This window comes from Chiloscyllium punctatum, chromosome 10 (genome assembly GCF_047496795.1).
Source record: "Chiloscyllium punctatum isolate Juve2018m chromosome 10, sChiPun1.3, whole genome shotgun sequence".
Classification (NCBI taxonomy): Eukaryota; Metazoa; Chordata; class Chondrichthyes; order Orectolobiformes; family Hemiscylliidae; genus Chiloscyllium; species Chiloscyllium punctatum.
In genome coordinates, this window is record NC_092748.1 from 116,022,717 (window position 1) to 116,047,079 (window position 24,363).

Here is a 24,363-nt window from a genome sequence, read left to right on the forward strand (position 1 = left end):
GGCAACCATTGTAAGACGTGTCAAAGGATACCACCATTACATGTGGGGACACCACCCACCATGTATGCAGCAGGTACTCATGTGACACAGCTATCATAGTCTATCTCATACATTGCAGGCAAGGATCCCCTGAGGCATAGTACATTGGCGAGACCAAGCAAATGGTACAGCAATGGATGACTGGACATGGCACAGCAGTTGCCATGTAGGGATGTTCCCTCCTAGTTGGGGAACACTTCACGGTCAGGGACAATCGGCCTCAGATTTTCAGGTATCCATCTCCAAGGCAGACTTCGGGATACGCAACAACACAGAATGGCCAAGCAGAGGCCGATAGCCAAGTTCACTACCCATGAGGATAACCTCAATCGGCAACTTGGGTTCATGTCATACTACAGGTGACCCCACTATACTATCTACACACACAGAAGCACACCTATACACTTAATCTTACATACTCACACTCACACAGACCCTTTCTCATACTTGCTGTCAGATACATACACCCCCCACACTTAGACCCACACACACCCTCTCACAGGCTTATACTCAGTTACACTCACACACACTTGTAAACACACACTCTCTCACATGCATGCACACACAAGTCTATGGGGTGAATTTACATTTGCAGAATTGTAATTGCAGATACATTCCATTTTGTTCAAAAAGTGCACATTCTGTAGACAGTCAATGCAAGCAGTCAATCCATGTAGATTAGATTAGATTCCCTACAGTGTGGAAACAGGCCCTTTGGCCCAACAAGTCCACACCGACCCACCGAAGCGCAACCCACCCATTCCCCTACATTTGCCCCTTTACCTAACACTATGGGCAATCTCGCGGGGCCAGTTCACCTGACCTGCACACCTTTGGACTGTGGGAGGAAACCGGAGCACCCGGAGGAAACCCACGCAGACACAGGGAGAATGTGCAAACTCCACACAGTCAGTCGCCTGAGTCAGGAATTGAACCAGGTCTCTGGCGCTGTGAAGCAGCAGTGCTAACCACTGTGCCACTGTGCCGCCTTAACATTTTATAAATTCCTACTTTGGAAATAGAACCAGTCTGGCTCAAGATTGGGATACAGACAGACCAATCACACTTTTAATGCATTGTCTGAACTGAGATGTCACCTTTTTAGATAAAACCTTATGTCATCTCGAGAATGTGACTGGAAAGAAGTTCTGTGATTAAATATTAATGAACCGAAACCTGCAACCCATTCTAAAAAAATTGAATTGAATTGAATTGAATTTATTGTCATGTGTACCAAGGCACAGTGAAAAGCTTTGTCTTGAGAGCAATACAGACAGATCACAGAGTTAAGTAGCATAGATAGTAAATAATAGGTAGACAGCAGCATAAACAAAAACACAGGTACAGGCAAATGTTGAGAGTTTGTGAGTCCATTGAATATTCTAACAACAGTACTGTAGAAACTGTTGCGAAACCGGCTGGTGTATGTGTTCAGGCTTCTGTACCTTCTCCCTGATGGTAGAGGTTGTAGAAAAACATTGCCAGGGTGGGATGGATCTTTGAGAATGCTGGCAGCCCTTTGTTGGCAGCAGGTCTGGTAGGTGGATTCTGTAGATGGGAAGTGGGCCTTTGTGATTGTCTAGGCTGAGTTCACCACTCTCTGTAACCGTCTCCGATCTTAAATGGTACATTTGCTCTCAAAGGCACACCTATATAAGTTGGCAAGGCTATTCACCATCATGCCAAATTTCCTCAGCTGCCTGAGGAAGAAGAGACATTGTTGGGCCTTTCTAATCAGTATAACCACATGAAGAGTCCAAGAAAGCTTGTTGTGGATGACCACTCCCACGAGCACAACCTCTGTGCTGTTAATATGTAACATCCCGCCCAAAGTCAATAATGAGTTCCTTGGTTATGCCAGCATTGAGAGCTAGGTTGTTCTGAGTGCACCATTTTCCTGGTCTTCCACCTCCCATCTGTAGTCTGTTTTGTCACCAACTGTGATTTGACCAACTATGGTGGTGTCATCAGCAAACGTCTAAATGGCATTAGTCTGGTATTTGGCGACACAGTCATGGATATGCAGTGAGTACAGAATGGGGCTGAGTACGCACTCCTGGGGGGGATCCAGTGTTAAGCATTACTGAGGATGAAATATTGTCCCCAGTCTTCACTGATTGTGGCCTGTGGGTCAGGAAACTGAGGATCCAGTTGCAGAGAGCGGGGCTTAGTCCGAGATCACGAAGTTTAGTAATTAGTCTCGAGGGGATATTAATGTTGAAGGCTGAACTGTAGTCAATGAGTAGGATTCTTACGTAGCTGTTCTTGGTGTCAAGATGTTCTAGGGAGGAGTGAAGGGCAAGTGATATGGCATCTGACGTGGATAGAGTCATAGAGATGTACATGGAAACAGACCCTTCAGTCCAACCCGTCCATGCCGACCAGACATCCCAACCCAATCTAGTCCCACCTGCCAGCATCCGGCCCATATCCCTCCAAACCCTTCCTATTCATATACCCATCCAAATGCCTTTTAAATGTTGCAATTGTACAAGTCCACACTACTTCCTCTGGCAGCTCATTCCATACACGTACCACCCTCTTGTGTGAAAAAGTTGCCCCTTAGGTCTCTTTTATATCTTTCCCCTCTCAGCCTAAACCTATGCCCTCTAGTTCTGGACTCCCCGACCCCAGGAAAAAGACTTTGTCTATTTATCCTATCTATGCCCCTCATAATTTTGTAAACCTCTATAAGGTCACCCCTCAGCCTCTGCCGCTCCAGGGAAAACAGCCCCAGCCTGTTCAGCCTCTCCCTTTAACTGAAATCCTCCAATACTGGCAACATCCTTCTAAATCTTTTCTGAACACTTTCAAGTTTCACAACATCTTTCCGGTAGGAAGGAGACCAGAATTGCAAGCAATATTCCAACAGTGGCCGAACCAATGTCCTGTACAGTTGCAACATGATGCCCCAACTCCTGTATCTCAATACTCTGACCAATAAAAGAAAGCATACCAAACACCTTCTTCACTATCCTATCTACCTGCGACTCCACTTTTGAGGAGCTATGAACTTGCACTCCAAGATCTCTTTGTTTAGCAACACTCCCTGGGACCTGACCATTAAGTGTATAAGTCCTGCTAAGATTTGCTTTCCCAAAAGGCAGCATCTCACATATATCTGAATTAAACTTCATCTACCACCTCTCAGCCCATTGGCCCAACTGATCAAGATCCTGTTGTAATCTGAGGGAACCTTCTTTGTTGTCCACTACACCTCCGGTTTTGGTGTCATCTGCAAACTTACTAACTATATCTCTTATGCTTGCAAATAAATCATTTGTATAATTTACAAAAAGTAGAGGACCCAGCACCGATCCTTGTGGCACTCCACTGGTCACAGGCCTCCAGTCTGAAAAACAAACCTCCGCCACCACCCTCTTCTTCTACCTTTGAGCCAGTTCTGTATCCAAATGGCGAGTTCTCACTGTATTCCGTGAGATCTAACCTTGCTAACCAGTCTCCCATGGGGAACCTTGTCAAATGCCTGACTGAAGTCCATATAGATCACATTTACTACTTTACCCTCATCAATCTTCTTTGTTACTTCTTCAAAAAACTCAATCAAGTTTGTGAGACATGATTTCCCATGCACAAAGCCATGCTGACTATCCCTAATCAGTCCTTGCCTTTCCAAATACATGTACATCCTGTCCCTCAGGATTCCCTCCAACAACTTGCCCACCACTGAGGTCAGGCTCACTGGTCTACAGATCCCTGGCTTGTCCTTACCACCCTTCTTAAACAGAGGCAACACGTTAGCCAACCTCCAATCTTCCGGCACCTCACCTGTGACTATCGATGATACAAATATCTCAGCAAGAGGCCCAGCAATCACTTCCCTAGCTTCCCACAGAGTTCTAGGGTACACCTGATGAGGTCATAAAACATAGAACATTACAGTGCAGTACAGGCCCTTCGGCCCTTGTCATACCAATCTGAAGCCCATCTAACCTACACTATTCCATGTACTTCCATATGCTTATCAAATGACGACTTAAATATACTTAAGTTCACAAATCTACGACCGTTGCAGGCAAAGCATTCCATACCCTTACTAATCTCTGAGTAAAGAAACTACCTCTGACATCTGTCCTATATCTATCACCCCTCAATTTAAAGCTATGCCCCCTCGTGCTCACCATCACCATACTTGGAAAAAGGCTCTCCCTGTCCACCCTATCTAACCCTCTGATTATCTTGTATGTCTCTATTAAGTCACCTCTCAACCTTCCTCTTTCCAATGAAAACAGCCTCAAGCCCCTCAGCCTTTCCTCATAAAACCTTCCCTCCATACCAGGCACCATCCTAGTAAACCTCCTCTGCACCCTTTCCAAAGCTTCCACATCCTTCTTGTAATGCGGTGACCAGAACTGTACACAATACTCTAAGTGTAGCTGCACGAGAGTTTTGTACAGTTGTAGCATAACCTCATGGTTCCGGAACTTGATCCCATTATTAATAAAAGCACAAACACTGTGTGCCTTCTTAACAGCCCTGTCAACATGGGTGACAACTTTCAAGAATCTGTGTACATGGACACCAAGATCTTTCTGCTCAACTACACTACCAAGAATCTTACCATTAGCCCAGTACTTTGCAGTCCGGTTACTCCAACCAAAGTGAATCACCTCATACTTGTCCACATTAAACTCCATTTGCCACCTCTCAGCCCAGCTCTGCAGCTTATCTATGTCTCTCTGTAACCTACAACATCCTTCGTCATTATCCACAACTCCACTGACCTTAGTGTCATCTGCAAATTTACTAACCCACCCTTCTACGCCCTCATCCAGGTCGTTTATAAAAATGACGAACAGCAGTGGACCCAACACCAACCCTTGCAGTACACCACTGGTAACTGGACTCCAGGTTGAACATTTCCCATCAACCACCATCCTCTGTCTTCTTTCAGCAAGCCAATTACTGATCCAAACTGCTACATCTCCCACAATCCCATTCCTCCACATTTTGTACAATAGCCTACTGTGGGGAACCTTATCAATCGCCTTGCTGAAATCCATAAACACCACATCAACCGGTTTAATCTCATCTACCTGTTTGGTCACCTTCTCAAAGAACTCAATAAAGTTTGTGAGGCACAACATACCCTTCACAAAACCGTGCTGACTATCCCTAATCAAATTATTCTTTTCTAGATGATTATAAATCCTATCTCTTATAACCTTTTCCGACACTTTACCAACAACTGAAGTAAGGCTCACTGGTGTATAATTACCTGGGTTGTCTCTCCTCCCTTTCTTGAACAGGGGAACCACATTTGCTATCCTCCAGTCTTCTGGCGCTATTCCTGTAGACAATGATGATTTAAAGATCAATGTCAAAGGCTCGGCAATCTCCTCCCTGGCTTCCCAGAGGATCCTAGGATAAATCCCATCCGGCCCAAGGGACTTATCTATTTTCACACTCTGCAGGATTTCTAATACCTCTTCCTTGTGAACCTCAATCACATCTAGTCTAGTAGCCTGTATCTCAGTATTCTCCTCGACAACATTGTCGTTTTCAAGAGTGAATACTGTCGAAAAATATTCATTTAGTGCTTCCCCTATCTCCTCTGACTCCACACACAACTTCCCACTACTATCTTTAATTGGCCCTAATCTTACTCTCGTCATTCTTTTATTCCTTAAATACCTATAGAAAGCCTTAGGGTTTACCCTGATCCTATCCACCAACAACTTCTCATATGTCTTCTTCTGGCTCTTCTGAGCTCTCTCTTTAGGTCTTTCCTGGCTACCTTGTAACTCTCAAGCGCCCTAACTGAGCCTTCACATCTCATCCTAACATAAGCCTTCTTCTTCCTCTTGACCAGAGATTCCACTTCCTTCGTAAACCACGGCTCCCACGCTCTACAGCTTCCTCCCTTCCTGACGGGTACATACTTATCTAGGACACACAGGAGCTTTTCCTTGAATGAGCTCCACATTTCTAATGGGTCCATCCCCTGCAGTTTCCTTCCCCGTCCTATACTTCCTAAATCTTGCCTAATCGCATTGTAATTGCCTTTCCTCCAGCTGTAACTCTTGCCCAGTGGTAGAGCACCTATCCCTTTCTATCACTAAAATAAACATAACAGAATTGTGATCGCTATCACCAAAGTGCTCACCTGCTTCCAAGTCTAACACCTGGCCGTGCTCATTACCCAGTACCAAATCGAATGTGGCTTCGCCCCTTGTTGGCCTGTCTACATACTGTGTCAGGAAGCCCTCCTGCACACACTGGACAAAAACTGACCTAATAGACAATAGACAATAGGTGCAGGAGTAGGCCATTCTGCCCTTCGAGCCTGCACCGCCATTCAATATGATCATGGCTGATCATTCCTAATCAGTATCCTCTTCCTGCCTTATCTCCATAACCCTTGATTCCACTATCTTTGAGAGCTCTATCCAACTCTTTCTTAAATGAATCCAGAGACTGGGCCTCCACTGCCCTCTGGGGCAGAGCATTCCACACAGCCACCACTCTCTGGGTGAAGACGTTTCTCCTCATCTCTGTCCTAAATGGTCTACCCCGTATTTTTAAGCTGTGTCCTCTGGTTCGGCACTCACCCATCAGCGGAAACATGTTTCCTGCTGCCAGAGTGTCCAATCCTTTCATAATCTTATATATCTCAATCAGATCCCCTCTCAGTCTTCTAAACTCAAGGGTATACAAGCCCTGTCGCTTCAGTGGACCCATCTTTTGTACTCATACTATAGTGTTCCCAGTCAATATTTGGAAAGTTGAAGTCCCCCATGACAACTACCCTGTCTCTCTCACTCCTTTCGAGAATCATCTTTGCTATCCTTTCCTCTACATCTCTGGAACTATTCAGAGGCCTATAGAAAACTCCCAACAGGGTGACCTCTCCTTTCCTGTTTCTATTCACCTTTATGCATTTCAAGACATCCAGCACTTCCTCCTCTGTAATATGGACATTTGCAAGGTGTCACCATCATTTCGCTACTTTCATGTCCTTTTCCAGAGTAAATATTGATGCAAAATACTTGTTTAGTATCTCCCCCATTTTCTGCGGCTCCACACAAAGGCCGGCATGCTGATCTTTGAGGTGTCCTATTCTCTTCCTAGTCCTTAATGTATTTGTAAAAACCCTTTGGAATGTCCTTAATTCTGTTTGCCAAGGCTATTTCATGTCCCCTTTTTCCCCTCCTGATTTTCCTCTTAAGTATACTCCTACTACCTTTATACTCTTCTAAGGATTCACTCGACATTGGGACACAGACAGACTTTAACCTCATACCTTCCAGGTATTGTCTGAGCTGAGATGGCACCTATTGTTAGAAAAGCTCAAGCTAATTTGATATTGTAACTTAAAAGGTGTTTTGGGGGACTCGGCAAGATGGCGGCAATTCAGTAGAACTGCCTTGGACGGCTCTGCCTAACAGCCAAAGCATATTGGTGTTTTTTACCATCCCTGGCCAACATATATGGAGGAATTGCTCATTTTAAAACTTGAAGGACACATATTCGTTGACAGTTTGGAGTGGAAAGGATGCCAAAAGGAAAAGGAGCGAGCAAACAGCAGCAAGGAGGACACTCCCCTGCTGTACTGGGCATGCCAGAGGCCGCAGCAGTAGGATGACTTCCCACGAGACTTCCCATGAAAGTTGAGGCTGTGATCGAGACGTTCCGTGCCCAGGTCTAACCCCTCGTGCCTATGCCGTAGAAGCATGAACGGGAGCTCTAGGGCCTGGGGAGTGGATGGAGGAGGTGGAGGGTCGAACCACGGCCTCGAATGTGGCGATCGAGTCCTCATCTGGACAGTTCCAGGTACTGGAGCAGGAAGTGTGGGCCTTGCAAGATCAGGTCAACCTCGAAAATCGAGGTTAGAGGACAAATCTTCGGTTTGTCGGGCTCCTGGAGGATGAAGAAGGTGGGTAGCCAGTCAGCTTCTTTGAAAACTGGCTGCCACAGTTCCTGGGCCTTCAAATTGAAACCAGGCAGCTGCATATTGAAAGGGCCTATCGGGTGGCGGTGCGTAGGTCTGGGCCAGTACAGTGCCCCTGCCTGGTCCTAGTGCACTTCCTCACATACAGGGACAAGCAAAGAGTGATAGAAGCCTCCAGATTACTGGGGAAAGATCCACAGGCACCTCTGCACAAGGGGTCAAAAATCATGTTTTTCCAGGATTACTTGGCAGCTATAATTCGAAAGAGGAGGTCCTTCGATTAAGTTAAAAAGAGGCTGAGGAACCTGGGCAGCCAGTATTCCATGATACCCCATGGTGCTCCGTTTCAGGTTGCAAGGACTCAGTTTATACATTTGACTCAGTGGATAAAGCCAAGAACTTTGTAGACACTTTAAAATAGACTGATTGGTCTCTAGAATACGGTTAATATTCATCCTCTTTTCCTTCTTTCCCTGTGTTTTCCCTTTTTTCTTTCTCTTTTCCTAGTAATTTAAAAAAAAACAAAAGTCTTCGAATATGTAGTTGCTATTAGCTGTTCATAACTGGATTTGATCAGGGAAATTTTGTGGGTGCCCTTTGTTGTTTTCCTTTTTTTTAGTTCTTTTTCTCTTTTAGTCACAAGTAGGGGTGACATGGAGCTGGGGATGGGGGGAGTACTTATCCTGACATTGTCTTCTTTTGTTGACTTAAGGATCAGCTCCTTGTTTATTAACTTTTTTTTTGCCTAAGGCTGGAGCACAGTCAAGGCCTGAAGGAACTGTGCAGGAAGAGATGGGTAGAGTGAGTGCCCCCTATGGACAGGGGGAACAGTCTCCCGTTCAAGGTTTTATAGTTGGTTTTCTTTGTAGTTTTTTGGTAGCAATATTTGTTCATTGCTATGATACAGTAGTTTTTGTATGCTCAACTCTGTCACTCCGTGAGTCTCTATTTACTTGTGCTCGGCGCATTGTAAGCAGGGTTCTCCTTCCCGGGGGCTCAAGGGTCTCTGAAAGGGGATATGGCGAAGTGTCTTGTTAAATGGTGCACCTGGAATATCAAGGGAAGTCAGTCACCTGTTAAAAGGAAAAAAGTGCTTCATAGTCTTAAGAGGTTGATATCACCCTGTTGCAGGAAATCCATCTTGACAATTGCGAACACCTGAAGTTACAACGGGAGGTAATGGTCAGGTATTCTTTTCATCCTTTATTACTAAAAGTTGGGGAGTGGCAGTACTTATCCAGAAAAACCTTCCGTTCACATTATTAGAGCAGGTGAAACATGAGCAAGGATGGTTTGTGACACTTAAGGCCCTGATATATGGGGACGAATATGGCATTTTAAATGTCTACTGTCCTCCGCCGCATCCCCTCAAAGTTTTGATTAGTGTCAATTCTAAGTTGAGTGCCTTTGGAACAGAGCACATTATTATAGGAGGGAATTTCAACTGCCTTTTGGATCCAATAGTGGACAAGATACCTAGTGGGCCCCCAATTATTTCTTCACAGGCCAAGTAGGTGGCTGACTTATGTGTGGAGTTGGGGCTGGTGAATATTTGGAGATGTCTTCATCCTACTGCCAGGGCCTTCACCTTTTTTCAAACCCACATAAATGTCACTCGAGGATTGATTTTTTGGCTCCCTTGACACTTCTGGATTCGATTATAGGTTGCAAGAATGGGAACATAGCTATCTCTGATCATGCAGCAGTATATTTGGAGGTTAAGGCCAAGAGTGAGGGGCTAGGTTTATGGCACTGGCGTCTGGATCCATTTCTCCTTTAAGGATTCCAAATTTGTCGAATTTTTTTGAGGGAGTTTTGGGAGGTCTAGGTTAGATTCGATTCCCTACTGTGTGGAAATGGGCCCTTTGGCCCAACAAGTCCACACCGATTCTCTGAACAGTAACCTACCCAGACCCATTTCCCTCTGACTAATGCACCTAACCTATGGGCAATTTAGCATGGCCAATTCACCTCACCTGCACATCTTTGGACTGTGGAAACCGGAGCACCCGGAGGAAACCCACGCAAACTCCACACGGACAGTTGCCAGAGGCTGGAATCGAACCTCGGACCCTGGTGCTGTGAGGCAGCAGTGCTAACCACTGAGCCACCGTGCCACCCTTGACTATCAGCTCAGGAACAGCTGGTAGTCCTTCAATGCTATGGGAGACCGTGAAGGCCTTTGCTAGGGGATTAGTTATTTCCTATTCAGCTAGCCAGAAACGACAGAAGGGGGAACAGCAGCGTCTACTTGAGACGCGGCTGAAAGTCGCTGAGGCAGCACATTTTGCAAGGCCTTCGCTGACCAAGCTACAATGAATCAAGGCCCTTCAGGTTGCCTTAAATTCAATACTTACACAAACCGCAAAGAAAGAACTTGCTCTTGCGAGACAAAGGCTGTTTGAGTATGGGGATAGGCGAGGGAATTATTTTGTGTGTCTGACTAGGGAAAAACATGCTCCCAATTCATTACTGCAGTCAGAGACAGCGCCGGGGTCCTCACATACGATGCCAAAAAGATTAATGAGGCTTTTTTGGAGTTTTTAGATTAGATTAGATTCCCTACAGTATGGAAACAGGCCCCTTCAGCCAAACAAGTCACCTCCGAAGAGTAACCCATCCAGCCTCATTCCCCTACATTTACCTGACTAATGTACCGAATACTATGGGCAATTTAGCATGGCCAATTCACCTGACCTACACATTTTTGGATTGTGGGATAAAACCAGAGCACCTGAAGGAAACCCACACAGACACAGGGAGAATGTGCAAACTCCACACAGGCAATCGCCCGAAGCTGAAATCGAAACTGGGTTTCTGGTGCTGTGAGGCAGCATTCTAACTGCTGAGCCACCGTCCCTCCCCTGAATTGTATCAGTCTGAAGGTTGTGAGGATTTGAGGGCCAAGATTGAAGCCTTTTTTAAGAGCCTAGACTTCCTGGGGGTTACCCTGGAACAGGCCTCTCTCCTTAATGCCCCCTTGATGGTTTAGGAAATACAGGAGGCAGCTAAGCACCTTCAGAGTTGGAAAGCTCCTGGTCCTTATGGTCTCCCAGGTGAGTTTTACAACGGGTTAATAGGGATTCTGTCAACGCTGATGCTGTAAATGTACAAGCACTCCTATTGCTTGAATGCCTACTACCATCTTTGAGAGAAGCTAATATTTCCCTCATTCTTAAGAAGGGGAAGGTTCCTGAGGATTGTGCCTCATACAGGCCCATTTAAATTCAGATTTTAAGATTCTGTCTAAGATTTTGGTGCTGAGATTGGAGAAGGTTGTTGCCCTGTTTTGTCAGAGGACCAGACAGTTTTTATAAGGGACCATAGGTATTCTAATAATATTAAGGTTGCTGAATATGATCCAAGCATGTCAGCAACAATCGATCCAGGGGTTGGTGATTTCCTTAGATGCAGAGAAAGCATTTGACCAGGTGGAATAGACCTATCTCTTTTAAATGTTAGAGTGGGTTGGGTGGGATCTTTGTTAGGCGGGTGGAGGTTTTATATCACAACCCTCTGGCTGTGGTCATCACCAACGGGAACTTTAAGATTGGCAGTGGTAGTTTTCAAAGCTGCCCCCTCTCACTGTTGTTGTTTACATTGGTGATAGAGCTGCTGGCAGAGGCCATTCGTCAGAACGTCCACATAACCGCTCTGGAAGTGGGATCGTGGGTACACAAGATTACACTGTATGCGGATGATGTCCTTCTGTTTTTTATTAGACCTGACTACCTTCGTACCCCATCTGATACAATGTATTAATTCATTTGGGGCTGTTTCAGGATGTTTCAGTCAAGGCATGGAGGCCAATGTGTCAGAGTAAGGATTGCATATCCAAGACTTTACCACTCACTCCCATAGTTGGTATGCCGAGGTTCTGATGAGGGATGATGGACTGAAGGTTCAAACTTTGGGTAGCAAGATGAGTTTCTAGTTTGGGAAACTTGTTTGAGAGGGAGGTTATAATGTCTTTCATGCAACTAACCGCAAGTATGGGCTGCCCAGCAGAGGTCCATTCTGCTGGGTGGTAGGGCCTGTCAGGGTATTAACCAGTTATGAGAGGTTTGGGAGCAAGAGCTAGGAGTGGAGATCTCTTCTGAAATGTGTGAGGACATATGGAAGAGCGTGCAGAAGATCTCAATTTGTAATAGGACATGTGTTATGCAGTTATAAGTTCCGCACATTTGACACCAGCCTGTCAGGCCCAAATGTAATATAATTGTAGTTACTCTTACCCATTGCTTCTGGACATGCCACAGGCTCCTGTTTATTGGAGCGGTGTGTCGGGATTGTAAGGGAGGTTATTGAGGACCAAAGTTAAAGTAGACCCAATATCTCTCCTCTTAGGTCTAGCAAATTTATCATCTTTAGACGGGCATGGGAAGAAACTATTTAAAAGTCTTACTTACTGTGCACAGAAGAATATTCTTATGAATTGGATGTCTGAGAACCCAATGGGCTTGCTGGGATGGCGGAAATTAATTATGGAGCACATTCCCTTGGAGTTTTTCACACATATGGTGCACCACACAACAGACCTTTTTTATAAGACATGGCAGCCCTTTTTGAGTTATTTGGACACAGATCTGTCTGCTATCTTAACTAGGGTGCTCGTTTAACCAAGATGGTTAGGTTTGCTGAGCCCTGGAGAGGGGATCTCCTGAGGTCATACGGGTATATATACAATGCTTGTTTTTGTTTGGGAGCTTTCCGCCGAGCATTGTGATTTTGTATTGTGTGTTCTTTTGTTGTTGTTTTTTATTAGTCAATTACTTATTTATTGGTGTTGTTTTTCACATTGTTTGGTTTTGTTTTGTACTATAGGTAGGTTAGTAGTTAGTAAGACTGTAGTATTGTAATTTGTGTTTTTTTATTATAGTGACATTTGTTCTATTTTTAATACCTATATTTTTGTAAAGTCAAAAAATTGTTTTTTGGTTAATAAATATATTTACAAAAAAGAAAGGAATTTTGGGATTTACATATTAAAGAACTGGAAGTAGCATATTCCATTCTAAAAGATGAAAGACTTAATCTAAATTTGTTTAATATATCAGTACAGCTACATGACACTGTAACCCTTTTACTCTAAATTCTGTGTCTTATGATCTTATACTCCACAACCACCTGATGAAGGAGCAGCACTTCGAAAGCTAGTGCCTCCAAATAAACCTGTTGGACCATAACCTGGCATTGTGTGATTTTTCTTTGTCCACCCCAGTCCAACACCGGTACCTCCAGATTTAAATTTGATAGGTATTCAGTATCTAAGGGCTTAGATTAAATTAATTGGCTGATTCAAGCGAGTTACCAAAACCAAAAAAAGCCTAAGGTTTTCAAATCACACAGCCAGTTATTACATTTCCACTTTAGAACTGTCTGTACATCGACAGCTGCTTGCAGATTTTTAAAAAAAATCTCCAAGCTTTGAAAAGCACTTTATGCCTTAAAGGGATCTCACACACTCTGTCCCCCTTTTATTTAAATAAACAAACTCTAGCTTCCTACCTTCCACTTCATGAGTATTGTACACAACTTCATAACAATCTAAACCATATATTTGGCTAAATCCTCTCCCTATTTAAATTCAAAAACTATTATGATGAGCAGTGCTAGTTAACATCAAAGCACCCTGCAGGCTCAGTCAAAACAATGATGTGTGCCTAAGTAGTGGCAGGACTGTTTGGTTGGGTTCCAGTTTTCAGAGGTGGCAACATAATAAGTTGCCCAAGAGACCATTGCATTGGTCAAATCTATTTGTCACAACAGCAGCAATGATGCAATAGACAGACAATGCCATAGTTCAAGTGGGTCATCTTGTGATGGAGTTGGAATGGGGTTGGGAGCTCAGCTTGGGATTAAGTGGAGTGACCTGATGTCACTGCCTCAGGGAAGAATACCTCAGGGAGTTAGATGGTCAGCTCTGACTTTAAATACACTGAATGTTCTATCTGTTATGTCCCCACAGAACAGGAAATTCAGATTGTGAAGGAGCTAGAGGATCAGGAAGTTCGAGAGAACAATAACGCAGTCTTCGTCTGTGAAGTGTCCCATGCAGAAGTGAAGAGTGAATGGTTACAGAATGGAAATAGAATCAAATCAAACAGCAATGTCAAAATTAGACAGGAGGGTAAGGAGACGCAAGGGGTGTGTTCACAAAGATCATGTGAGAAAACTATTAATTTGATGTATTATTGTCACATGTACCTCAGTACAGTGAAAGGATTTGGAGTCCAGAGTGATATTTCTGTGTCAGGATGACATGGATAGTGAATTGTGGGAACTGTATTCAAATTTAACCACGTTCACTATTTCATGTAAAATAACAGAGTGATATTACTGTGTATCTAACCTCATGATGTACTTGTCCTGGGACCATTTGATGTGGATATTGTCAAGGGAATGTTAGAATCCATACAGTGTGGAAGCAGGCTATTTGGTCCATTGAGTCCACACCAACCCTCCAAACAGTATCCCAAGCAGAGCCCGGTCCCCTACCCTTTCACCCTCCATTTAACATGGCCAATCCACTTAGTCTGCACATCGGGCAATCTAGCATGACCAGTCCACCCAACTTGTATATCTTTGGACTGTGGGAAGAAAACAGACAACCTGGAGAAAACCTATACAAATTCCACACAGACACCCAAGGCTGGAATTGAACTCAGGATCTGTGTGTGTGTGTGTGTCTGTGTGTGTGTGTAAGTGATCAGGTGGAAACTAATTTTTCTGATTGTCTCATATTTCAAGGGACCAAACATTTCCTGCTGATCTACAAGGTGAGGGCAGAGGATGCTGGAGAAATTCGATTCAGAGCCAAGAATGCCGAGTCTGCCGCTCGTCTAGATGTCAATGGTATTTTGGTTGCTTCTTTCCAGTTCACCTTTCCATTTGCACTCAAGGGTGAGAGCCTTTCCTCTGTCTGCACTGGCCCAGGGACTTTGCATCAGGAGGGAAATACTCATCAATTCAAGAGAATTGTGCAGTCCGGAGATAGAGCATACAATTAGACTGAGACTGCTATTTTGCTATTGAGAGAGCCCCATGCTGTTGGAGGCTCAGTACTGAGGGAGCACTGCACTATTAAAGGGTCATTACTGAGGGAATAATGCACTATTGGAGGGTCAGTACTGAGGGAGTGCTGCAGTGTCAGAGGGTCAGTGCAAAGAGAGTGCTGCATCTTCAGTGGTCAATATTAGGGAAGTGCTGCACTGTCAGAGTCATTACTGAGCGAGTGCTGCACTGTTAGAGAGTCAGTGCTGAGAGAGTGGTGCACTGTTTGAGGTGTCGCCTTCCAATAATGCATTAAACTGAGCTCTGTCTGTTCTCTGGTGGATGGAAGGGAGTTGCACAATTAGAGATGAAAGAAGTTCTCCCTAGTTTCCTGGGCCAATGTACCTTCAACCAACATCAATTTTAAGAAAAATTGCTTTGGTAATTTATCTAATTGTTGCTGTTAGAGCTTACTGACTGCAAATTGGCTGATTGTGGACAGCTCAGGGTAAGGCAGTATTTGTTGCTTATCCTGAATTGCATCACAGCTGTGTCTGCACTTTACAAATAAATGACTCTTTAATTGTAAAAAATCTGGGGTGCGATTGGGGTAGATCAGATTGGGGTAGAACTGTGCAATAGTCATTTTCTCTTCCTTAAACCTGAACCGTAAGTAATAGAGAATGGGAGGATGTCTCTTGGTTGACCTGAAGCCAACAGGTGGAAGCAGAGCCAAGAGGAGTAGAGTCATAGAGGTGTACAGCACGGAAACAGACCCTTCGGTCCAACCTGTCCACGCCAACCACATATCCTAACCCAATCTAGTCCCACCTGCCAGCACCCGGCCCATACCCCTCCAAACCCTTCCTATTCATATACCCGTCGAATGCCTCTTAAATGTTGTAATTGTACCAACCACCACCACATCCTCTGGCAGCTCATTCCATTCACGTACCACCCTCTGTGTGAAAAAGTTGCCCCTTAGGTCTCTTTTATATCTTTCCTCTCTCACCTTAAATCTATGCCCTCTAGTTCTGAACTCCCTGATCCCAGGGAAAAGACTTTGTCTTTTTATCCTATCCATGCCCCTCATAATTTTGTAAACCTCTATAAGATCACTCCTCAGCCTCCGACGCTGCAAGGAAACAGCCCCAGCCTGTTCAGCCTCTCCCTATAGCTCAAATCCTCCAACCCTGGCAACATCCTTGTAAATCTTTTAGGAATCCTTTCATGTTTCACAACATCTTTCCGATAGGAAGGAGACCAGAATTGCACACAATATTCCAACAGTGGCCTAACCAATGTCCTGTACAGCCGCAACATGATGCCCCAACTCCTGTACTCAATCCTCTGACCAATAAAGGAAAACATACCAAACACCTTCTTCACTATCCTATCTACCTGCAACTCCACTTTCAAGGAGCTATGAACCTGCACTCCAAGGTCTCTTTGTTCAGCAACACTCCCTAGGACCTTACCATTAAGTGTATAAGTCCTGCTAAGATTCACTTTCTCAAAATGCAGCACCTCTCATTTATCTGAATTAAACTCCATCTGCCACTTCTCAGCCCATTGGCCCATCTGGTTCAGATCCTGTTGTAATCTGAGGAAACCCTCTTTGCTGTCCACTGCACCTCCAATTTTGGTGTCATCTGCATACTTACTAACTGTACCTCTTATGCTCACATCCAAATCATTTATGTAAATGACAAAAGGTAGAGGACCCAGCACCGATCCTTGTGGCACTCCACTGGTCACAGGCCTCCAGTCTGAAAAACAACCCTCCACCACCACCCTCTGTCTTCTACCTTTGAGCCAGTTCTGTATCCAAATGGCTAGTTCTCCCTTTATTCCATGAGATCTAACCTTGCTAATCAGTCTCCCATGGGGAACCTTGTCAAACGCCTTACTGAAGTCCATATAGATCACATCTACAGCTCTGCCCTCATCAATCTTCTTTGTTACTTCAAAAAACTCAATCATGTTTGTGAGACACGATTTCCCACGCACAAAGCCATGTTGACTATCCCTAATCAGTCCTTTCCTTTCCAAATACATGTACATCCTGTCCCTCAGGATTCCCTCCAACAACTTGCCCACCACTGAGGTCAGGCTCACCGCTGTATAGTTCCCTGGCTTGTCTTTACCGCCCTTCTTAAACAGTGGCGCCACGTTTGCCAACCTCCAGTCTTCCGCCACCTCACCTGTGACTATCGATGATACAAATATCTCAGCAAGAGGCCCAGCACAGAGTTTCCCACAGAGTTCTCGGGTACACCTGATCAGGTCCTGGGGATTTATCCACCTTTAACCGTTTCAAGACATCCAGCACTTCCTCCCCTGTAATCTGGACATTTTGCAAGATGTCACCATCTATTTCCCAAAAGTCTATATCTTCCATATCCTCGGAGTTGATGATTGGGCATCTCCTAAGTTTGGCACATAGTTGTTTTTTTTGTCATTCACTGTGTCTCTGCTTCCTTAGAATTGCCAGTCAAGATTGTTAAGCCTCTGCGGGACAAGACTGCACTGGAGAAACACAAGGTCATTTTGGAGTGTAAAGTTTCCAAGCCACATGCCAATGTATGTTGGTACCGGGGGGGAGAAGAACTGTATGCTAGCAGCAAGTATGAGATCTGCAGCGAGGACTGCTACCGGCAGCTGGTCATCCATGATGTCAGCTTCGAGGATGAAGCCACCTACACCTGTGACGCCTTTGATGACTGCTCGTCTGCCAAGGTACTTGTGGAAGGTATGTGGGACAGACATGGTCCAGTTCTTCCAAGGCCTTAGTGGCTATAGGTCAATCCCCTGGTGTAGCCACTGAAGCAGCTCACAGGCAAATCAGAGCTCAGCCTTTCAGAGAGGATGCACTGACCCACAGAACTCTTAGTAATCAATGATTGGTTATGCACAGTCTTCCACAGTTTAAAGCAGTAAATTACAAGCAATTTATACAACTCTATATACTATAAATGATTAAGAGCTAATTGAGGTCTTTCTAAAAAAGAGAAGATAAGCTATCTTAGTGGGTCAAGTCTAGCACACGTGGGAAGAATCTTAATGTTGAAACCAGGTTGTTCAGAGGCAATTTTAGATTAGAGTGGTGCTGGAAAAGCACAGCAGGTCAGGCAGCATTCAAGGAGCAGGAAAATCGACGTTTTGGGCAAAAGCCCTTCTTCATTTCCTGTGTCAGTGTGTAAATGATTGACAATAGTCTGATGTACCCCTTTATACGTGTGTGAACATCATTTCACAACCAGTTACCAATGGGAAACAGGTTTGAGAGGCTGAATAGCCTTCTCTTGTTTCCTTTTTTTTGCAGTACAATGAGAAGCGTAAGTAAAGAGAGAAATATAAGGGAGGATAAAGAGAGCAGAAATGGATGGAAAAATAAAGGAAAAGGTGGCCTGAGGGAGTGAGTTCCATTGGAATGAGATTGAGAGCATAAGAACAGCATAAGCAGAAGTAAGCCTCTGGCCTGCTCTGCCATTTGATATGATTGTGGCTGCTCTCATCTCAGTCTCACCTCCACTCTGCTGCCACTCCCCATATCCTTTTTAACCCATTACTAATTAAAATTCTATCTCTCTCCACCTTAAATTTATCCAATGCCCCAGCATCCACTGCACTCTGGTGTAGCAAATTCCACAGATTCGTGATTCTTTAAGAGAAGTAATTCCTTCTCCTCTCTATATTAAATCTGCTACTCCTTAAATCCATGAACTCTTTCTAGATTGCCCCACCAGTGGCAATGTTCTTTCTATCCCCTTCCCATCTATATAACCCGTTAAATCTCCACTCATTCTTCTAAACTCCTGAGAGTTATAGGCTTAAACTGCTCAATCTCTCTTCATCTCTGAAATTGATTTAGTGAACTTTCTCTGAACTGCCTCAAATGTATTCGCATCATTGTTCCTTTTGTTCCAGAGCAAGCCATTCTGATAATGAAGGAACTGGTGGACATGGAGGTGACAGCCCCTAATGCAATCCAGTTGGAATGCGAGGTGTCAGTGCCTACGATCAGAGCCCCTCAGTGGAGTCTAAATGGACAGCTCCTTCAGAATGGGGATGGGGTCCGCATTGAAAACAGAGGGACTATCCAGCGGCTGATCCTCAGCAACACCTCCCCTGACATGAGCGGAGTGGTGAAGTTCACTGCAGGGAAGGCACGTTGCAGTGCTAAGCTAACTGTCAAAGGTAAACCCTGACAGGGAGAACAGAACAACTATTATTTCGTCACAGCCAGCTTGTGTAAGGCATTAATGAGATTGGATAAATCCACTATGGGCTTATGAAAGGCAAAGCATGCTGAACAAATCTACTGCAGCTTTTGAGGGTGTAATGAGTAGAATAGATAAGGCAGAACCAGTGGATGTGATAAATTTTCAGTCGGTTTTTGATAAGGTCCCTCAGAAGAAGTCAATTAAAGCAGATGAGTAACATGTTGGCATGGATCGAAAACTGGATGACAGGCAGGAAACAGTGTGGGAAAAAATGGATTTTTTTCTGAATGGCAAGCTGTGAATTCACTATGTATGTATAAACAGCATGAGGGAATCAGATGACACATTTCCAAGTTAGCTGATGACACACAACTGGGTGGGGTTGTGAGGAAGATGCAAGGAGACTTCGATATGTTGAGTGGGCGGGAAAATACATGTCAGGTGCAGGAGAGCAGAGTTAAATGTGAAGTTATATACTTCAGTGTGAAAAACAGAAAGGAAGAATGTTATGTATGTAGTTGGGTGTGTGTTGCCCCTTTAAGAGAGTGAGTCAGGTGACCCAGAGGCAGGAGCTAAGGAAGGCAGACCAAAACCAACTGTGGAGCTGAGAGACCTTCAATAAAGTATTCCCTATTCAAGTTTACCCTTCACCTACCTCGTGTTATCTTTATGGTTCTGGTGAACCACAAACATAACTGGTAATAAGGATGGACTGGCTCACAAACTGTATTTTTTTAGTCAGGAGGAAGAATGTTGCCCTGACTTCAAATAGCATAGGATTATGAGGTAACAGTTAGGGAAGTGAATCCTCCCACTTCCTCCAGGCCAAAGGGGTAGGCATGGGCACACGTATGGGCGCCAGCTATGCCTGTCTCTTTGTTGGCTACGTAGAACAGTTGATCTTCCGTAATTACACTGGCACCACTCCCCACCTCTTCCTCCGCTATATTGATGACTGCATTGGTGCCACCTCGTGCTCCTGCGAGGAGGTTGAGCAATTCATCAACTTCACCAACACATTCCATCCTGACCTTAAATTTACCTAGACCGTCTCTGACACCTCCCTCCCCTTCCTGGACCTCTCCATCTCCATTAATGACAACCGACTTGACACTGACATTTTTTACAAACCCACCGACTCCCACAGCTAGCTGGATTACACCTCTTCCCACCCTACCTCTTGCAAAAATGCCATCCTGTATTCCCAATTCCTCCGCCTCTGCCATATCTACTCCCAGGAGGACCAGTTCCACCACACAACACACCAGATGGCCTCCTTCTTTACAGACCGCAATTTCCCTTCCCACATGGATAAAGATGCTCTCCAATGCACCTCGTCCACATCCCGCACATCCGTCCTCAGACCCCACCCCTCCAACCGTAACAAGGTCAGAACGCCCCTGGTGCTCACTTTCCACTCTACCAACCTTCGCATAAACCAAACCATCCACCGACATTTCCGCCACCTCCAAAAACTAACCTCACCACCAGGGATATATTTTCCTCCTCACCCCTTTCCGCCTTCCGCAAAGACCGTTCCCTCCGTGACTACCTGGTCAGGTCCACGCCCCCCTACAACCCACCCTCCCATCCTGGCACCTTTCCCTGCCACCGCAGGAACTGCAAAACCTGCACCCACACCTCCTCCCTCACCTCCATCCAAGGCCCTAAAGGAGCCTTCCACATCCATCAGAGTTTTACCTGCACATCCACTAATATCATTTATTGTATCCGTTACTCCCGATGCGGTCTCCTTTACATTGGGGAGACTGGGCACCTCCTAGCAGAGCGCTTTAGGGAACATCTCCGGGACACCTGCACCAATCAACCACATCGCCCTGTGGCCCAACATTTCAACTCCCCCTCCCATTCTGCCGAGGACATGGAGGTCCTGGGCCTCCTTCACCGCCGCTCCCTCACCACCAGACGCCTGGAGGAAGAACGCCTCATCTTCCGCCTCGGAACACTTCAACCCCAGGGCATCAATGTGGACTTCAACAGTTTCCTCATTTCCCTTTCCCCCACCTCACCCTGGTTCCAAACTTCCAGCTCAGCACTGTCCCCATGACTTGTCCTACCTGCCTATCTCCTTTTTCACCTATCCACTCCACCCTCCTCCCTGACCTATCATCTTCATCCCCGCCCCCACTCACCTATTGTGCTCTATGCTACTTTCTCCCCACCCCCACCCTCCTCTTGCTTATCTCTCCATGCTTCAGGCTCTCTGCCTTTATTCCTGATGAAGGGCTTTTGCCCGAAACGTCGATTTTACTGCTCCTCGGATGCTGCCTGAACTTCTGTGCTCTTCCAGCACCACTAATCCAGAATCTGGTTTCCAGCATCTGCATTGTTTTTAACCTAGTTAATGGGAAGTGTTAGTGGCTGACAATGGGTTGTTTGTGGTAGCAGCCCATGCGTCTAATGTGTGGGGGTTTGGGGTAAGTACATAGTGCATAAGACCTAAAATTGCTGAACTTGAACTTGAGTCCGGCAGCTGCAGAGTTCCCAAATGAAACATAGGTTGTTTTTCTTCCAGCTTGTGTTGACTTTTGCTGGAGCATGACAGCAAGCCTGAGACAGAGATGTTGACTAGGGAAGACAGTGGTGTGATGAAATGGCAGACAGAGATGGAAGATCAGGGTCATTTTTGCAGACAGAATGTATGTGTTTTGCAAAGTGGTTGCCCAGTCTGTGCTTTTGTCTCCCCAGTGTAGACAAGACCATATTGTGAGCAGCAAATACAGTAGATGAGAATTGAGTGAGGTGCACGTAAATCTATGCTTTACCTGGAAGGTGCGTCTGGGGGCTTGGTTAGTGAGAAGGGAGGAAGTACAGAACAACCTCTTATCCAAATGAGACAGGCGGGGAGTGTTTTATTTGAATAACAGATTGTTCGGATAAAGGATGGTGTTTTAACGGCTACTTGAGATCCTGTTCGGATAATCCGAAATTCAGATAATTGCTGTTTGGATAATCAAGGTTGTTCTGTAAACAGGTGGGTGTTACATCTTCTATAATTGCATGAGAAGGTGCTGTGGGGTGTGAGGAAATGTTGGGAGTGAAGAAGGAGTGAACTAAGGTGTCCTGGAGGGAATGGTCCCGGTGAAAGGCTGACAAGGGAAGAGGGGGAACATATGTCTGATGATGACATCTAGTGGAAGATGGCAGAAATGGCAAACTAACGATCTTTTGGATGTGGATGCTTGTGAGGTGGTCGGTGAGGACAAAGGGTACCCTATCACTTTTATGGGACGGAAAAGAATGAGTGGGGGCCGAAGTACTGTAGATGGGTCTGAGAGCCCTGTCAACACAGTGGTGGAGAATTCATGGTTGAGAAAGAAGGTGAATATTTTGGTGGGTTCTTTGTTGAAGTTTGCATCATTGGAAGAGATGTGACGGAGACAGAGGAACTAGGAGAATTGAATAGAATCTTTACAGGAAACAAGGTGTGAGGACATATAGTCAAGGTAACTGTGGGAGTTGATGGGTTTGAAGTGGATATTGATAGCCAGCCTATCATCAGAGATGTCAGGAACTAGGTGATGATGACAGCAGGGTACGTGGGCTGTGTACCCGGACCACACAAGACGCCCAAGAAATTGGAAGCTATCATGAAGGCTCCTAAACCAGAGAATGTATCTCAGGTGAGATTATTCTTGGGACTCATAAATTACGGCGACAAATTCGTGTCTGATCTAGCCATTGTGCTAAAGCTCGAGCATTGGTTGCTGGGGGAAGGGCAGCCGTGAAAATTGACCCAGAAAGGTGAGGAGGCTTATCAGGAGGTAAAGCAAGCCTTAAAAAAGATGGTTGACTCATTTTGACCCAAAGTTGCCACTGCAGTTGGCATGTGATACCTCACCTTTTGGGGTCATCGCTGTACTCTTACACGGCTTGCCAAATGAAGAGGAAAGGCCCATTGTGCTTGCATAAGGGTCACTAATGAAGCTGGAGGGGAAGTATACCCAAGTGGAAAAGGAAGGATTGGGCATCATTTTGATGTTAAAGAAGTTCACCCATTTCCTGTATGGCAAACAGTCATTGTACAGTCACTGGTGGCAGCATACCTGCAGAGATGGGCATTGACTCAATCAGGCAGGCAAAAGTGAATACTGCAAATGCTGGAGATTAGAGCCAAGGGTGTGGTGCTGGAAAAGCACAGCCGGTCATGCAGCATCCAAGAAGCAGGAAAATCAACGTTTTGGGCAAAAGCCCTTCACCAGGCTCTGTCAACCTACTTGTAAGATAAGATACTGACAGTCAGAGAAGCACAGAAATGCAGATGCTTTTGCCAAGATTACCACTACCTGTAAATGAGGATATTCTCAATTGGAACCTGAAAATTATATACCTTTCTCAGGAAGACAAGGTACCACTGTCAGTGAACCAGGTGCAGCATGCCAACTGGAAAGACCTGGTCTTGAAACTCATGGTGGATTTAGTCCTGAGAGGAAGGACTTGTCATAGAAATCACCCAGATTCATGCCCTTACCTGTCCAGGAGTGCAGGTTGTCCATATCAGATGGGTTTTTAATGTGGGGAATGAGAGTTGTTAACCTTCCCCCGTTAAGAAGATAGGTGCTGGAACAAGTGCAGCAAGGGCATCCTGGCATGGTGTGAGTGCAAAAGATAGTCAGGAACCAGCTTTGGTACGCAAAGATGGAGTATGAGATTGAGGAGAAAGTAGAATCAAGGAAATCCTGCCTATTCATAAGGAATACACTACTGTTGATGCCCCTTCACCCGAGGGAATGGCCTCTATCATTGTGGCAGTAGATTCACATCGATTTCACGGGCCAGTAGAGGAACAGATGTTATTAATAGTGGTGGATGCCCACTCCAGGTGGCCTGAAATGGCAGTCATGAAGTCAGTATCAGCAGAAGCAATGATAGACCAACAAGATGGAATTTCGCTAGGCTCAGGAATCCTGAACAAGTGGTGAGTGACAATGGTCTACAGTTTCTGGCACAGGAATTCTAAGACTACCTGGAAAATCACAGAGGCAGACATGAGATTGGCTCCAATTCAACCTGTGATGAACAACCAGGCAAAGAAACTCAGATAAACATTGAAACAGTCCTCATAGGCTTCACAGGGGAGGATTCTTTAGGACGGTAACTCTGTTGATGCCTGCTTTGTTCCACAAATCCGGACGACAGAAGTTTTCTGTTCAACAGCGGTAGCTTTATTAT

The 24,363-nt window shown here is 45.1% G+C and overlaps 1 protein-coding gene across 4 annotated transcripts in view; it reads left to right on the plus strand.

Annotated features, from left to right (window-relative positions):
- The window catches only part of LOC140482474 (obscurin-like), a 322,475-nt gene that overhangs the window by 266,649 nt on the left and 31,463 nt on the right, over nucleotides 1–24,363 (plus strand). For all 4 annotated transcript variants that reach the window (XM_072580002.1, XM_072580005.1, XM_072580003.1 and 1 more), the window contains 4 exons: nucleotides 13,920–14,081; nucleotides 14,702–14,806; nucleotides 17,430–17,696; nucleotides 18,875–19,144. In XM_072580002.1, the coding sequence (XP_072436103.1) occupies nucleotides 13,920–14,081; nucleotides 14,702–14,806; nucleotides 17,430–17,696; nucleotides 18,875–19,144 (804 nt within the window). The remainder of the gene's footprint in view (nucleotides 1–13,919; nucleotides 14,082–14,701; nucleotides 14,807–17,429; nucleotides 17,697–18,874; nucleotides 19,145–24,363) is intronic.